The sequence below is a fragment of the Neoarius graeffei genome, chromosome 25, assembly GCF_027579695.1.
Source record: "Neoarius graeffei isolate fNeoGra1 chromosome 25, fNeoGra1.pri, whole genome shotgun sequence".
Lineage (NCBI taxonomy): Eukaryota > Metazoa > Chordata > Actinopteri > Siluriformes > Ariidae > Neoarius > Neoarius graeffei.
The window spans coordinates 22,699,138-22,715,850 of record NC_083593.1 but is presented as its reverse complement, the minus strand read 5'-3'; the positions used below and the strand labels follow the sequence as shown (position 1 = coordinate 22,715,850).

The 16,713-nt window shown below is 43.6% G+C and overlaps 1 protein-coding gene across 2 annotated transcripts in view; it reads right to left on the bottom strand.

Moving 5' to 3' along the window:
- The window catches only part of tmem120aa (transmembrane protein 120Aa), a 53,533-nt gene that overhangs the window by 7,150 nt on the left and 29,670 nt on the right, over window positions 1-16,713 (bottom strand). Inside the window, exons 5-10 of one of the 2 annotated variants that reach the window (XM_060908653.1) lie at window positions 15,940-16,035; window positions 12,563-12,652; window positions 12,287-12,352; window positions 1,857-1,918; window positions 1,667-1,759; window positions 1,081-1,145 (exon numbers count right to left, since the gene is read on the bottom strand). In XM_060908653.1, coding sequence (XP_060764636.1) covers window positions 1,081-1,145; window positions 1,667-1,759; window positions 1,857-1,918; window positions 12,287-12,352; window positions 12,563-12,652; window positions 15,940-16,035 — 472 coding nt within the window. The remainder of the gene's footprint in view (window positions 1-1,080; window positions 1,146-1,666; window positions 1,760-1,856; window positions 1,919-12,286; window positions 12,353-12,562; window positions 12,653-15,939; window positions 16,036-16,713) is intronic. The other variant, XM_060908654.1, reaches the window with a different exon arrangement.

Sequence of the window (16,713 nt, the reverse complement as noted above, 5' to 3'; positions counted from 1 at the left end):
CACTACACCATTGTGCTGCCCCTTCATTATATGTAACCTACTATTTTAATTAACATGCCTACTTAGTACTGCTGTTATATTTCAAGTAATTTTCTTTGGTGGATATTGTAGGTGATGTCAACACTTGTCAAATAGAACTTTGTGTAATTTTTATGAACTATTTAATATTAGTACATTTTATTTGCAAAATTTACATCAATAATTCTGGTATTACTGATACAATGTATATTAAATAATTAAAGTTTATAGTTCAGTCATTCTCTTTAGTAGATATTGTTTACTTGACTGTACATATAGTCCTTTTTAATTCAGTTTTCTCTGGGATCTAAAATTTCTTTTTATTCAGTACATGCTTATTTGATCCCTTTAACTTGATGCAGTGTGATAAATATGCCTATTACAATAAGAGTGTATAATGTGGAATAAAACAATCGGTGCTTTGGATTATATATTGGAATTTTTTTCTCATGTATAAGGGCTCATGGGTGTATGTAAGGGAAAAGTACAGATTTTGTAAGGGCATGGGTAACTAAAGGTTGACATGTATGTGAATGAATGAATGAATGAATGAAAGTTTTATTCTGATTACACTTGATAGACACAAATATATCATCATGTTTAGGTATTTAGAAATACCCATTTACATACAATTTTTAAACAACTATAAATAATCCATGCTGAACGATTATAAATTGGCCTATGAGAAGCTCTACAGGTTTACCTTCACAAAGAATGAAAAAAAAAAATCCATTAGTATAAAGGACATTTTAACCGCAAATGCCCCCATGTCCTCTTGCCATCCAAAATCCACTCCCAGTACTCTAATTATGCTACGGTGTACTACATTATTACTAAAATGCTGCAGGTGTAGGTGACTATAGCCCCTTTCACATACAAAATCTGTTGATCTATGAGATAAAAACATGGAGAAGATACATTTTCATTGCCCCTCAAAGTTATTACTGCATAATAACGGAACATTTATGGTTTTTCACTGTGAGTGGGAACGGGGTAATAGTATGCTGAACCACTTAAGTCTAGAGTACATACTGACAAAGAGAAAGCGACTGTGATACTCACATGGCCAAAGAAAAGGAAAGGCAATAGAAAAGTTAGTCCCCTCCACATCCAGGACTGAAATCCCTCTGAGGACAGGACATGGATATACTGTTTGTTTACAAAAACTATGGGGATTTTTTTAACAGAACTTAGATGCAATTCAGGGATGTTTGAGTACACAGAATTGGCACTCAGTATGTTGTGGCACAATCAGATGTGATATAATGTGATACAATGCACTACATTTTGAAGAATGGGAAAACATGCCTTTTTCACTGACAAGCAAGCATTAAGGACATGAACAAGACAGAAAGAGTATCATTTCTGAATACTGATGATGTACTAGAAATGAAAAAAAAAAAGGTATGTGCAGGCCATGTTAGACTGTCATTAGACTGTACTGAAATGTCTGTAATGCTTGCCAAAGTTTCCCTGATATGCTGAATTGTTAAAGTGCAAGATAGCCATATCACCACCCAACCCTACCCCTACTGACATTAGATCTGGATATTTCTGTGGTATAACATGTTAATCACAATGCATGCCTATATTTCTTAACAGAATGTGTCAGTATACTGAAAAACATTTACAGTATACTATAGCTCACCAACAGTGAGGTCCATGTTGTGTCTCTCTCCCAGGGCACGAAGCCGGTACAGACAGCCACTCTGGTAGTAGTACTGAAGAAACTGGACGAAATCTGTGTGGTATACGAGTGTGAAATGTGCCTCTGTACACATACACCAACCTCTTAATATGATTCTGATAGAAATGAGACTTAAAATAAGCCATATTACTTATATACATAGAGTAGGACAGGAACTGGTTCCTAAACATTTGGTAGAGTGCTCCTTCAGGCCTATGAAACAGAAGCAACATCAATAATATACTGTATGGATAAGTTGTTTAAAATGACGTGCATTTAAATACACAGTCCTGTGCAAAAGTCTTAGGCACATGCAATGAACTGCTGTAGAGCAAACGTGCCTTCAAAAATAAAAAAATTAAATGTTTCTACATTTAAAAAAAAAAAAAAATCAGTAAGCAGTAACACATGAAAAAAGTCAATGTTTGGTGTGAGGACCCTTTGCTTAAAAAAAAAATTATAATTAAAAAAAAAAGAGGGGGCCCCCCTCAGACTTTTGCACAGTACTGTGTGTAATATATATATATTTAGAGAGAGAGAGAGAGAGAGAGAGAGAGAGAGAGAAAGAGAGAGAGAGAGAGAGAGAGAGAAAGAGAGAGAGAGAGAGAGAGAGAGAGAGAGAGGATATTACACAGTGGCATGAAGATATGAAGTTTATCTTCGAGTGGTAAATATATTTCATGAGTGAGTGCAGCAAAGGAGTGAAATATTTTTCAACACGAGAAGATAAACTTCATATCTTCAAGCCAATGTGTAATATTCTTATTATATACACAGTCACAAAAAAAACCCCGCAAGTTAATCAAAATAATTTTAATTTTGAACCAGTTTGCCATTTTGACAACATGCGTCAAGTCAGCAGGAAAACACTGGGCGTGATACCATCGATAGCCTCACAAGTGAAGATATTGGAAAATGTGTTATTCAAGTCCAGGATGCATTTCATATGAAAAATACGAGTGGCGAATTTCCCAGTAAAGCATCTGTAGTATGTCCCTGGGGTGGGTGGAACACTGAAGCACAGGCAGGTGGGTAATGATGTTAAACACAGTTCTTTATTTATCAATTTGGCTTTTCAACTTAATGTCAAGTCTTTTTATCACAAACGTACACAAGCTCTGGTCAGGAGACAGCCAACTCTTCACTCTCCCCCTCTTTATCACCACTCTGTCATCAATGTTGAAGACACACACACACACGCACGCACACACCAATTGACAACAGGTGCGCTCACTTTACCACTCACCTTCCCTGGCCCCTTCCTCCAGTCACAAACTGCTGCTTGACCACACCCCCACTGCCACAACACTCATGTTTATATAAATTTTTTTTTTAACTGGGAAATACGGCTGTGGCAGCGGGGGCGTGGTCAAGCGCCGGTCTGTGACAGGAGGGCGGAGTCAGGGAAGGTAATTGGCAGAATCACTTCACCTGAGAGCAATTAACCTGTGTTTGTGTGTCTTCCCAGCAACCACGCCCTATATAAGGAGAGAGAGAGCAGAGGAAGTGAGCTCTCTCCCGCACCAGACAAGTTGTGTGTGTGTGTGTGTGTCTGGGTGACTGGGAGTGTGTGTTTTTGACTGAAAAGTAACACAATAAATAGTTTTTGGAACTCAGTTCTGTCCTGCCGTACTTCTGTGCTCCACCCACCTGCTCTGACCTCTACAGTGGTGCCGAAACCCGGGGATCTGGAGCACAGCAGCCTCACAGCCCCATGGAGTCCTCCCCGTTTGCTGAACTGGTCCACGCCCTTGCCACGGCCCAGCAAAGCCAGCACCAGGCGCTACTCACCCTCCGAAAGGAGCAAGAAGAGCGGTTCGAGGCCCTGGTGTTGGCCCAACAAGAAGATCGACAGGCGTTCCGGCACCTCCTCGCGTCGGCGGGGTCCACCAGTGCTCCTACCGCGGGCCCGTCTCCCCTCACTGTCACCAAGATGGGCCCGCAGGAAGACCTCGAGGCGTTCATCACGCTCTTTGAGCAAGTCGCCGAAGCCTCAGGGTGGCCGATGGAGCAGCGCGCGGCGCGCCTCCTCCCCCTGCTCACGGGAGAAGCACAGCTGGCTGCGCTACAGCTCCCCGCCGACCGCCGGCTGGCCTACGCGGACTTCAGCCGGGCCGTCCTCCAGCGCGTGGGGCGCACTCCAGAACAGCAGCGCCAGCGCTTCCGCGCGCTGCGCTTGGAGGAAGTCGGCCGGCCGTTCGCGTTTGGCCAGCAGCTCCGGGACGCCTGCTGGCGGTGGCTGAGGGCCAACAACCGCGAAGCCGAAGGAATCCTCGACCAGGTGGCGCTGGAACAGTTCGTCGCTCGCTTGCCAGCAGGAACTGAGGAGTGGGTCCGGTGCCACCACCCGGCGTCGCTGGATCAGGCAGTCGAGCTGGCGGAGGACCATTTGGCGGCTGTCCCGGCGGCAGGACGGCATCTTCTCTTCTCTCTCTCTCTCTCCCCCTCCTCCTGTGTCCTGTCCTCGCCCCATTCCCCCACCGCGGAGACGGGGGCCGGCCTCACCCCAGCCGGCCTGCCGCACCCGCGGTGCCCTCCCGTTTCTCCCTTCTGTGTCTGTCTCTCCCCCACCTCAGGTGAGTGAACCCCAGATCACCGGTGCAGAGGGAAAGCCCGGGCCGGTTGGCTGGCGCTGCGGGGAGCCGGGCCACCTTCAACAGCAATGCACGACAATGGAAGTGGGCGCGGTGGTTCGGATCCCCGACGCGCCAGAGGCCGCCCTCGATCGGACCGGAGTGTATCGCATACCGGTGAGTATCCAAGGGGCTACATATCAGGCGTTGGTGGATTCTGGTTGTAATCAGACCTCAATTCGCCAAAGCCTGGTTCAAAACGAGGCATTGGGGGGAGCACAAGGGGTGAGGGTGTTGTGTGTGCACGGGGATGTTCACCGCTACCCTTTGGTGTCGGTCCACATTATTTTCAGAGGGGAAAAATTTATAGTGAAGGCGGCGGTTAATCCCCGCCTTACCCACTCTTTAATTTTGGGGACTGATTGGCCGGGATTTCGGGGTTTAATGACGTGCCTAGTAGAGAGTGGGTCCTGCCAGTTGACAGGGGGAGGTCCCGGTGTCGCTTTGGCGGGAGCAGCTGTCACAGAGCCGTCTACGTCATCTCCGCGTCAGAGTGAGGAGCCGCCGGCTCCTCCTCTCTCTCTTGGGGAATCCCTCGCGGATTTCCCATTAGAGCAGTCGCGAGACGAGACTCTGCGGCATGCGTTTGACCAAGTGAGAGTAATCGATGGTCAAACGCTCCTGCCGAACGCCACCCCGTCCTTCCCCTACTTCACGATTATGAAGGATAGATTATACCGAGTGACACAGGACACTCAAACTAAAGAGCGAGTCACGCAGCTTTTGATTCCAAAGAGCCACCGGGAATTGGTATTCCAGGCGGCTCACTTTAATCCCATGGCTGGACACTTGGGGCAGGATAAAACACTAGCCCGAATAATGGCCCGATTCTATTGGCTGGGGATTCACGGCGATGTCCGTAGGTGGTGTACGGCATGCCGCGAATGCCAGTTAGTAAATCCAGCGGCCATTCCAAAAGCGCCTTTGCGCCCTCTACCGTTAATCGAGACCCCGTTTGAGAGAATTGGGATGGATCTCATCGGGCCATTAGATCGGTCAGCACGAGGGTACCGCTTTATATTAGTTCTGGTGGACTATGAAATGCAATACCCGGAAGCAGTGCCTCTGCGCAATATCTCAGCACGCAGTATTGCAGAGGCACTCTTCCGTGTCATCTCCCGAGTTGGAATCCCGAAAGAGATTCTGACTGACCAAGGCACTACGTTTATGTCACGAACACTGCGCGAACTGTATGGGTTATTGGGGATTAAGCCGATCCACACCAGCGTATATCACCCACAAATGGACGGTTTAGTGGAACGGTTCAACCGCACCCTCAAAAATATTAAGAAATTCGTAAGTGAGGACGCACGTAATTGGGATAAGTGGCTCGAACCCTTGCTGTTCTCAGTGCGAGAGGTCCCCCAAGCCTCCACGGGGTTCTCCCCGTTCGAATTATTATATGGGCGTAAGCAGCGCGGCATCCTGGACGTGCTGCGGGAAAATTGGGAGGAGGGACCTTCACAAAGTAAGAACGAAATTCAGTACGTTATGGACCTGCGCGCAAAACTCCACACGCTCACCCACCTAACTCAGGAGAATTTGCGGCAGGCCCAGGAACGGCAAGCCCGCCTGTACAACAAGGGTACGCGCCTTAGAGAGTTCACACTGGGAGATAAAGTACTCGTACTGTTGCCCACGTCGAGCTCCAAATTGATCGCCAAGTGGCAAGGGCCCTTTGAGGTCACACGGCGAGTCGGGGACGTCGACTATGAGGTGAGGCGAACAGACAGGGGTGGGGGCCTACAGATCTACCACCTCAATCTGCTGAAACTCTGGAACGAGGAGGTCCCCGTGGCATTGGTGTCGGTAGTTCCGGAGAAGGCGGAGCTGGGGCCGGAGGTTCAAAAAGGGACATTGGCATCACGTACCTCTCCGGTCCCCTGTGGAGACCACCTCTCCCCGACCCAACTCACGGAGGTCGCCCAGTTGCAGGCCGAGTTTTCGGATGTGTTCTCGCCCCTGCCCGGTCGCACTAACCTCATAGAACACCACATAGAGACACCCCCGGGGGTGGTAGTGCATAGCCACCCTTACAGGCTACCCGAACACAAAAAAAAAGGTGGTTCGGGAAGAACTTCAGGCCATGCTCGAAATGGGCATCGTCGAGGAGTCCCACAGTGACTGGAGCAGCCCGGTGGTCTTGGTCCCCAAGGCCGACGGCTCGGTCCGGTTCTGTGTGGACTATAGAAAAGTCAACGCGGTGTCTAAACTCGACGCATACCCAATGCCCCGTATTGATGAGCTGCTCGATCGACTAGGCACAGCTCGCTTTTACTCGACACTGGATTTGACGAAGGGATATTGGCAGATCCCCTTGACTCCATTATCCCGGGAGAAAACGGCCTTTTCCACACCGTTCGGCTTACACCAGTTCATCACACTTCCGTTTGGGCTGTTTGGGGCGCCCGCTACGTTTCAGCGGCTGATGGACAGGGTCCTCCGGCCCCACGCCACCTATGCAGCCGCGTATTTAGATGATATTATCATTTATAGTAATGACTGGCAGCGGCACCTGCAACACCTGAGGGCCGTCCTTAGGTCGCTGAGGCGGGCGGGACTCACTGCCAACCCAAAGAAGTGTGCGATTGGGCGGGTGGAAGTACGGTATCTGGGCTTCCACTTGGGCAACGGGCAGGTGCGTCCCCAAATTAATAAGACAGCAGCGATTGCGGCCTGCCCGAGGCCCAAGACCAAAAAGGGGGTGAGACAGTTCCTGGGGCTGGCTGGCTACTATCGTAGGTTTATACCTAATTATTCGGACGTCACCAGCCCGCTGACTGACCTCACTAAAAAGGGGGCGCCAGATCCGGTCCAGTGGACGGAGCAGTGTCAGCAGGCTTTCTCTGAGGTAAAGGCTGCACTGTGTGGGGGGCCACTTTTACACTCCTCTGACTTCTCTCTCCCTTTTACGTTACAGACGGATGCGTCGGACAGAGGGCTGGGGGCCGTTTTGTCCCAGCAGGTGGAGGGGGAGGACCGCCCGGTCCTGTACATCAGTCGGAAGCTGTCAGTGCGTGAGGGGCGCTACAGCACGATTGAGAAGGAGTGCCTGGCGATCAAGTGGGCGGTCCTCGCCCTCCGTTACTACCTGCTGGGGCGCCCTTTCACCCTCTGTTCGGACCACGCGCCCCTCCAGTGGCTCCACCGCAAGAAGGATGCCAACGCGCGGATCACCCGTTGGTATCTGGCACTCCAACCCTTCAACTTCAAGGTGGTCCACAGGCCGGGGGCGCAGATGGTCGTGGTGGACTTCCTCTCCCGTCAAAGGGGGGGGAGTCAGCTGCAGGCCGGACGGGCGCCCGGCCTGAGTCGGGCGGTGGGGGTATGTGGCAGCGGGGGCGTGGTCAAGCGCCGGTCTGTGACCGGAGGGCGGAGTCAGGGAAGGTAAGTGGCAGAATCACTTCACCTGAGAGCAATTAACCTGTGTTTGTGTGTCTTCCCAGCAACCACGCCCTATATAAGGAGAGAGAGAGCAGAGGAAGTGAGCTCTCTCCCGCACCAGACGACTTGTGTGTGTGTGTGTGTGTCTGGGTGACTGGGAGTGTGTGTTTTTGACTGAAAAGTAACACAATAAATAGTTTTTGGAACTCAGTTCTGTCCTGCCGTACTTCTGTGCTCCACCCACCTGCTCTGACCTCTACAACGGCACTTGTATTTTTCATACGAACTACATCCGAGACATTGAGTACCATATTTTCCAATATCCTCACAAATGAGGACATCGAACTGTTTTGATTCACTTGCATAGTTTCTGTATGTGTCTATATAATAAAAAGAAAATTACATGTTGGCCTGAAGATATGAAGTTTGTCTTCGCTTGTTGAAAAACTAATTTTTCATACGAAATACATCCTGGACCTGAGTAACATATTTTCCAATATCTTCACTTGTGAGGATACCAATGATGTCAGCACTCCCAGTATTTTCCCACTGACTTGATGCGCATCATCAAAATGGCGAACCGGTTCAAAATTAAAATTCTTGTGATTAACTTGCATTTTTTGTAGATATATTAATATAATAAAAAGAATATTACATGGAGGCATGGAGAAATTAAGTTTAGCTTCTCATGTTGAAAAATATTTCACTCATTCGCTGCACTCACTCATGATGTATCCATTCACCACTCGAAGATAAACTTCATATCTTCACACCACCTATATTTATTTATTATTCCACGAAATCGAGTAGTACATGAGCTGATAGCCAAAGAGGCACAGAGCGCCAAGTTGGCAATAAACCATGTACAACAAGATTGAGTGGAATAACTGTTTTCTTCTGTCCACATGTACTGGATTTTGAGAAATAGAGCATTTTTACTTTTTGCAAATTTGATAAATAAAAACTTTATACAAAACATCCAACAAAATCAATTCCGCTTAGAATGTAAACAACCCGGCAAAATGACAGGAGCAATTTGTGAAAAATGCTAATAATAATAATAATTATTATTATTATTATTATTATTATTGGAAAAAAAAAGATAAATTCTTACCATCGAATACTTTGTCCATATTTTGTTGCTTTTTTGTATTTTGGGGGGGGGGGGGGGGGGGGGTGTTTTCAAGGAGAGTTTTTATTTCATCCTCAGTTGGTTCAGCAACATGCGCCGCCATTTTGTTTTTCTCCACTCATGGTATGGAGCACTTGCATGTGACGTCACAGCCGATCCAGATTGTGACAGACACCATCTTGTCGGTCAAACGCCATATTCCGCCTTCTGCTTCTGCTTTTACTTCTACCTTTTCTTCTGGAAAACCCTACTATATACAATTCTACTACAACGGCTGCGGCTACAAGCTCTCCCTACCTGTGCACGTTTTTTATGTTTTTTGTGTGTATTTTTGCGTGTTGTTCGTCTGTACCGGACTTCAATATCCACTACAACCGTATGGACTTACTGGACATTGGTTTCCAGCAGAAAATGACGGTTTGTAGCGATTTCCATCGCATGCACAACATTCCGGACGAGATAGCGAGACCAGCGGGGTCTCCGTGGATTGTTATTGGAAGCAAAGCGAAGGAGGCGGCGCCGGGAGCGAAAGCAAAAGCGAGGCTGCAGAGCCGGCCTGTTGACTAAGCTCAGAAAACAGCCACTCAAATCTCCACTGCCAAGCCTCTACCTCTCCAACGCCAGATCCATGTAAACAAGACGGACGATTTGGAATTACAGCTGGAATTACCTTATTCTATTCTATAATTGGCTGGTCAGTGCTATACTCAATACTTAAGTGACTTACCCGTCCAATGAGGATTCTTGTTTACAAGATGCCACATCTGAGTCGCTGACAAATCCTGAATTTCTGTAAAGATAACTGTCCAGAGATTTATAGGCATGCAGTGCTTCACCACTGAACAGCGAGGGAAAGTTAATGAGGTAATTATACACGTCTGGGTATTCCGCTGGCAGTTCAAAATCCGGTCGTGAAAACTCCGTCCGGTAAGCCATAAGGGTCACTAATCTGTAGATCGTTTATTTTAGACATATATCTAGTTATCTGTTCATTAGAAAAATGAGCCGTGTAGTCCGTCGGTTGAAATTGATCCATTCTGTACACGAGTGCAGCAGTATTCAGCGGTGTTTTTGACTGACAAGATGGCGGTTGTGTACTTTCCGGTCACGTGACTGCAAGATCTCTATAGGAGCTGATACCCTAGTAGTAGAGTAGCCAATCAGAGCGCACAATTGCTCATATTCAGTGAATGTGGATAGAATGGGGGGAAAAAATGTAACACACACACACCTCAGACTATTAGAGTATCATGAAAAGTTCAATATTTTCCATCAGTTATTTAAGAAAGTAAATGTTTCAAGCATTTTCTATTTTAATTTTGATAATTATGGCCTATAGCGCACAAAAAAAAAGTTTGAGTAAAACAGCATAAATACTGTGTATCTCTCGGTCTAGTGCAGTACATGCAACCACAATCATGGGGGAAGACTGCTAACTTGACAGTTGTCCAGAAGATGGATGATCAACACCTCCACAAGGGGGGTAAGCCGCAGAAGGTCATTGCTGAAAAGGCTGGCTGGAAAAGGTGCACAAGCAACAGGGATGACCGCAGCCTTGAGAGGATTGTCAAGAAAAGTCAATTTAAGAACTTGGAAGAGTTTCACAAAAAGTACACTGAGGCTGGTGTCAGTGCATCAAGAGTCACCACGTACAGACATCTTCAAGAAAGGGGCTACAATGGTCACATTCCTAATATCAAGCCACTCCTGAACCAGAGAATGTCAGAAGCGTCTTACCTGGGCCAAGGAAAAACAAAAAAAAGACCTGGACTGTTGTTCAGTGATCCATAGTCTGCTTTTCAGGTGAAAGTAAATTTTGCATTTCATTTGGAAAATCAAGGTCCTAGAGTCTCTCTCTAGGAAGAGTGGAGAGGCACAGAATCCAAGGTGTCTGAAGTCCAGTGTGAAGTTTCCAGTCTGTGATGATTTGGGGTGCCATGTCATCTGCTAGTGTTGGTCCACCGTGTGTTTTACCAAGTCCAAAGTCAACACAGTCATCTACCAGGAGATTTTAGAGTACTTCATGCTTCCATCTGTTGACATGCTTTATGGAGGTGCCAATTTCCTTTTCCAGCAGGTCTTAGCACCTGCCCACAGTGCCAAAACTACTACCAAATGGTTTGCTGACTGTGATATTACTATGCTTGACTGGCCATAAATGAATACACTTTTTTTTTTTTAATAAGTTGGACATTTCTGTATTGTAAATCCTTTTTTGAGTGATCTTAGGTAATATTCTAATAATTTGAGATACTGGATTTCTGATTTTCATGTACTCTAAGCCATAATTGCCACGCTGCTGGGCTCACCTAACACTCTGGACTCCACTTCCCACAATCCCACTCACACACCTGACACTACCACATGCACCCAATCCACCAATCCGGAGCCACTTCCTAGGAGTGGATCCCCCGAGTTCTAATTGTTATCACCTGTACCTTTTTGTTTATGTCTGTATTTATACCCCTCTGCTTGTTTAGTTCTTTGCACAGTATTGCCTCCACATTTTCCATGAGCCTACTGAGTGTTTGTATCTGATTGCATTTCCGTGTACGACCCTTTTTGCCTTCCGGTTTCTTCCCGTTTCGCCAAGCCCTTCTGTTTGTTTGCTCTTTTCTCTCACTTCCCGGTTTCTCGATCTCTGCTCGTTTCTCGACTCCGATTTGCCTAGCCCTTGTGTTTATTCTGCCTGTGTTTTCCTGATTTCCGGTTCTTGGACTCTCGCCCATTTCATGACCATGATTTGTCTAGCCCTCATTACTCAGTTGGATTTCCCGGTATTGACCTGGTGTGGTTATTGTACATTGCCTTCTCTCACTGTCTATATTAAAACCCTGAGTTTGTTCTTAATCCATGAGTGTCTGGCCTGTCATTGCCGTGTTACAATAATCATCCAAAAAAAAAAAAAGACTCGAACTATTTCACTTTCCATGTAATGACTACAAAATACATGAAAGTTTACCTTTTTGAATTAAATTACAAAAAAAAAAAATTACTTTTTCCATGATATTCTAATTGTTTGAGATGCACTAGTATACACACACACACACACACACACACACACACACACACACACAAAAATACATGTGCGTGTGGTCTACACTGCGCATACATGGTCATTAACAGAAAAAAAGGACATACCAAATAAAGACACTCTGAACTGCATAGAAATACTTAAATTCTATTTTTCATCCAAGAAAATAAAAATGATGCAAAATAGAAGAATTTTCACTCATGATCTTTGACTTTTGAACCCCACTGTATATATTAAATCACATATTTTATGTGATCAATAAGTACCAAAATTGGTAATAGTATATTATTTTAACAGAAATATCAGCTCCAGTTTTAGACCTACAATTGTGTACAAAACTAAACCTGTTACAATGCATAATTTCTCACTCGTCCTGAAAAAGATACAGCATATCCTACCAAGTCAGCATTACTCCAGAGAGGAAAGTTGACACATAATGTTGAAATACCCACCAGCCCTTAATCCTGCAACACCAAAAGACACAGAAAAATCTGGTCAGAGGTCAAGATGTGACCAAAATAAACTAAAGCTGAATGTTAAATATTTTTTAATGCAGTAAATTGATGTTAACACTAGACAGTGCATTAGGTATATCCAATTCGAATAGAGAAGTGAAAGTCATTGTATTTGACTATTGTAATAAAAGCATACTTTATTATATAGTTATTACTCACTTAGAGCCATTATTAATGAGTATATTCTCTCTTATCGTCAATGTGCAGTAATACCACACCAACAGAAAGTTGAAAAGTGCATCAAGCACTCTGTTAATGAAAAAACAAAACAAAAACAGGTACAGTTAAAAACAAAAACAAAAAAACCCACATGCACTCACTTCTTATTTATGCATTAAATATAAAACAGCATTATTTAACAATTATATGCTGAAGGCAAAGTGAATAATAACCTAGACGAAGTCAAGGTTATTATTCACCAATATTCACTGAGCCTGAGGTGGAGAGTTGTTTTAGTATAAATACACAGGTGATTATTTTAAAAAATAATAAATATTTTATATATATATATATATATATATATATATATATATATATATATATATATATATTTTTTTTTTTATCTTTAAAAACAGCATGCATGTAATGTGCACAGGCTTGTCACTCATCTATGTGAGTCACATACAGTGGGGCAAAAAAGTATTTAGTCAGGCACCAATTGTGCAAGTTCTCCCACTTAAAAAGATGAGAGAGGCCTGTAATTTTCATCATAGGTATACCTCAACTATGAGAGACAGAATGAGAAAAAAAAATCCAGAAAATCACATTGTCTGATTTTTAAAGAATTTATTTGCAAATTATGGTGGAAAATAAGTATTTGGTCAATAACAAAAGTTCATCTCAATACTTTGTTATATACCCTTTGTTGGCAATGACAGAGGTCAAACGTTTTCTGTAAGTCTTCACAAGGTTTTCACACACTATTGCTGGTATTTGGGCCCATTCCTCCATGCAGATCTCCTCTAGAGCAGTGATGTTTTGGGGCTGTCGCTGGGCAACACGGACTTTCAACTCCCTCCAAAGATTTTCTATGGGGTTGAGATCTGGAGACTGGCTAGGCCACTCCAGGACCTTGAAATTCTTCTTACGAAGCCACTCCTTTGTTGCCCGGGCGGTGTGTTTGGAATCATCGTCATGCTGAAAGACCCAGCCACATTTCATCTTCAATGCCCTTGCTGATGGAAGGAGGTTTTCACTCAAAATCTCATGATACATGGCCCCATTCATTCTTTCCTTTACACGGATCAGTTGTCCTGGTCCCTTGGCAGAAAAACAGCCCCAAAGCATGATGTTTCCACCCCCATGCTTCACAGTAGGTATGGTGTTCTTTGGATGCAACTCAGCATTCTTTCTCCTCCAAACATGACAAGTTGAGTTTTTACCAAAAAGTTCTATTTTGGTTTCATCTGACCATATGACATTCTCCCAATCCTCTTCTGGATCATCCAAATGCTCTCTAGCAAACTTCAGACGGGCCTGGACATGTACTGGCTTAAGCAGGGGGACACGTCTGGCACTGCAGGATTTGAGTCCCTGGCGGCGTAGTGTGTGTTACTGATGGTAGCCTTTGTTACTTTGGTCCCAGCTCTCTGCAGGTCATTCACTAGGTCCCCCGTGTGGTTCTGGGATTTTTGCTCACCATTCTTGTGATCATTTTGACCCCATGGGGTGAGATCTTGCGTGCAGCCCCAGATTGAGGGAGATTATCAGTGGTCTTGTATGTCTTCCATTTTCTAATAATTGCTCCCACAGTTGATTTCTTCACACCAAGCTGCTTACCTATTGCAGATTCAGTCTTCCCAACCTGGTGCAGGTCTACAATTTTGTTTCTGGTGTCCTTTGACAGCTCTTTGGTCTTGGCCGTAGTGGAGTTTGGAGTGTGACTGCTTGAGGTTGTGGACAGGTGTCTTTTATACTGATAACGAGTTCAAACAGGTGCCATTAATACAGGTAATGAGTGGAGGACAGAGGAGCCTCTTAAAGAAGTAGTTACAGGTCTGTGAGAGCCAGAAATCTTGCTTGTTTGTAGGTGACCAAATACTTATTTTACCGAGGAATTTACCAATTATTTCATTAAAAATCCTACAATGTGATTTCCTGGATTCTTTCCCCCCATTCTGTCTCTCATAGTTGAAGTGTACCTATGATGAAAATTACAGGCCTCGCTCATCTTTTTAAGTGGGAGAACTTGCACAATTGGTGACTGACTAAATACTTTTTTGCCCCACTGTAAAATACTTATTTTATCTATTTCTAAACAAAATCCCAGTTCAACCTTACCTTTGAATCGTTTTAGACCAAACTTCACAGCATCTTTAATGCATTTAGGAACAGGATTTTCTTTCATAATTTGTAATTCTTACACTGACGAAGCAATCAGCCGCTATTTTGCCAAGTTGCTCGAAGTGATTATCGAGAAATAGTCTGAATCTCTCGACTAATCAGCGTACATGATTTCCTATCATCACCACCGTATTTATACTAAAAAGTATAAAAGAATTTCCGAGATTCCTAAGTTACTTACATAACTATGATTACTAAGACCAAGTTGAGGACTGCCAGGGCGGACTCCTTTGAAACTAGTGGAGTTTTTCCTGTTCACTTACAGTACCAGTCAAAAGTTTGGACACCCTTCTAATTCATTGGTTTTTCTTTATATTTATTCATTAAAAGACGCTTCATTTGATGATGAGCGGTTCTTGACATAATATGGATTACTACAGTTGTTGAATAGGGCTATTTACTGTATTTTTATTAAATTAAAATTACTGTTTGATCTCAAATGCATTAAGAAGGCAAGAAATTGCACCAATTAACTTTTGAAAAGGCACACGTTAATTGAAAAGCGTTCCAGGCGACTACTTCATGAAGCTGGTTAAGATAATGCCAATAATGTGACTACTTTGAAGAACCTAAAATATGAAACATATTGGGGTTTTTTTTAAACACTTTACCACATAATTCCATATATGTTCTAGATGTTATTTCATAGTGTTGATGTCTTCAGTATTGTTCTACAATGTAGAAAATAGTCAAAATACAGAAAAACCTATGAATGAGTAGGGGTGTACAAACTTTTAATTGGTACTGTATTTCCTTGCTGAGTATTAATAGCAAAGTCATCACATTTCGCCTATTATCGTGGCCTTGAGCGTGCAGCCTATGAAACACCCACTATGTCATGCTTGTTGTCTGGCCATTCTCTTCAACCCAATTAACTCAGGTGGCCATAATGGTTCATCACTTGGTTGTAGAACCATAGTTACATATGTATCCTTCCTTTAGACAGTTGATTAGAGTGCAAAATATCTTGAATCCAATTCTTCCATGACAAGATGAGAATGGGAAAGACGAGGAACATGACTTAGGCTGACCTTAGGCTACACACATGAGGTCATGGTCACAAGGTGATTTTCTATTACTATTGCTACTCTGCAAGAAATCGAGCAAAAAGAGAACCACCCTGGTGGTCTGGAATGAAATGAACTAGGACACTAAACATCCACCTTATGCAGTACAAAAGATTCTGGACATACCTGTAGCTAACCACAAACCGACACGTAAAGGAGAAAAGTAGAAGTATGACAGTCAGGTAGAGCTTGAACTTCTCATATTCATCTTTATAGGCAAATCTGAAAAAATGTTAATGAATGAATGCCTTTATCTTTGCACTAAGTACAATGAAATTGGATGACTATCCTTGATGCAAGAAAGAAAGAAGGAAGAGAGAAACAGAATATATACAATAAATTACATATACCACACAAGAGTATTGGAACGAGTTTATCGATGAAACAGAGCATTCAACTAAAATAATGCATTTAAATCAAATAAGCAATATATTGTCATCTATAGTAATAAACAATATATTACACATCACCCACTAATGTTAATATTGCATATTACAGTAGTGTAATTATAAAAAGACTGCAGTTCTATACTTTTATTACAAATAGGCATATCAGGTTAAAATTCAAATTCAATCCAAATTGTTTGAAACTGGTCTCAGTGAATTCAAAATAACATACTTTTTACAGAATTAATGTAAAGAATTACATGTTTATTCATTCTTGAGATATTACAAATCAAAGATTGAAGAAAGGGCTTAATTTTTAGAAAACTTCCGTAATGTTCTGTATGAGGATCACATGGTCCAAAATGGACCTCATTAATGAATGAGATCAAATGTTTTTTCTTAATAACTTTTTTTTTATTTTTCAAGATATTTCCATGGAAATTGGCAGGCACATAGATGGTTGTACAGTGGTGCTTGAAAGTTTGTGAACCCTTTAAAATTTTCTATATTTCTG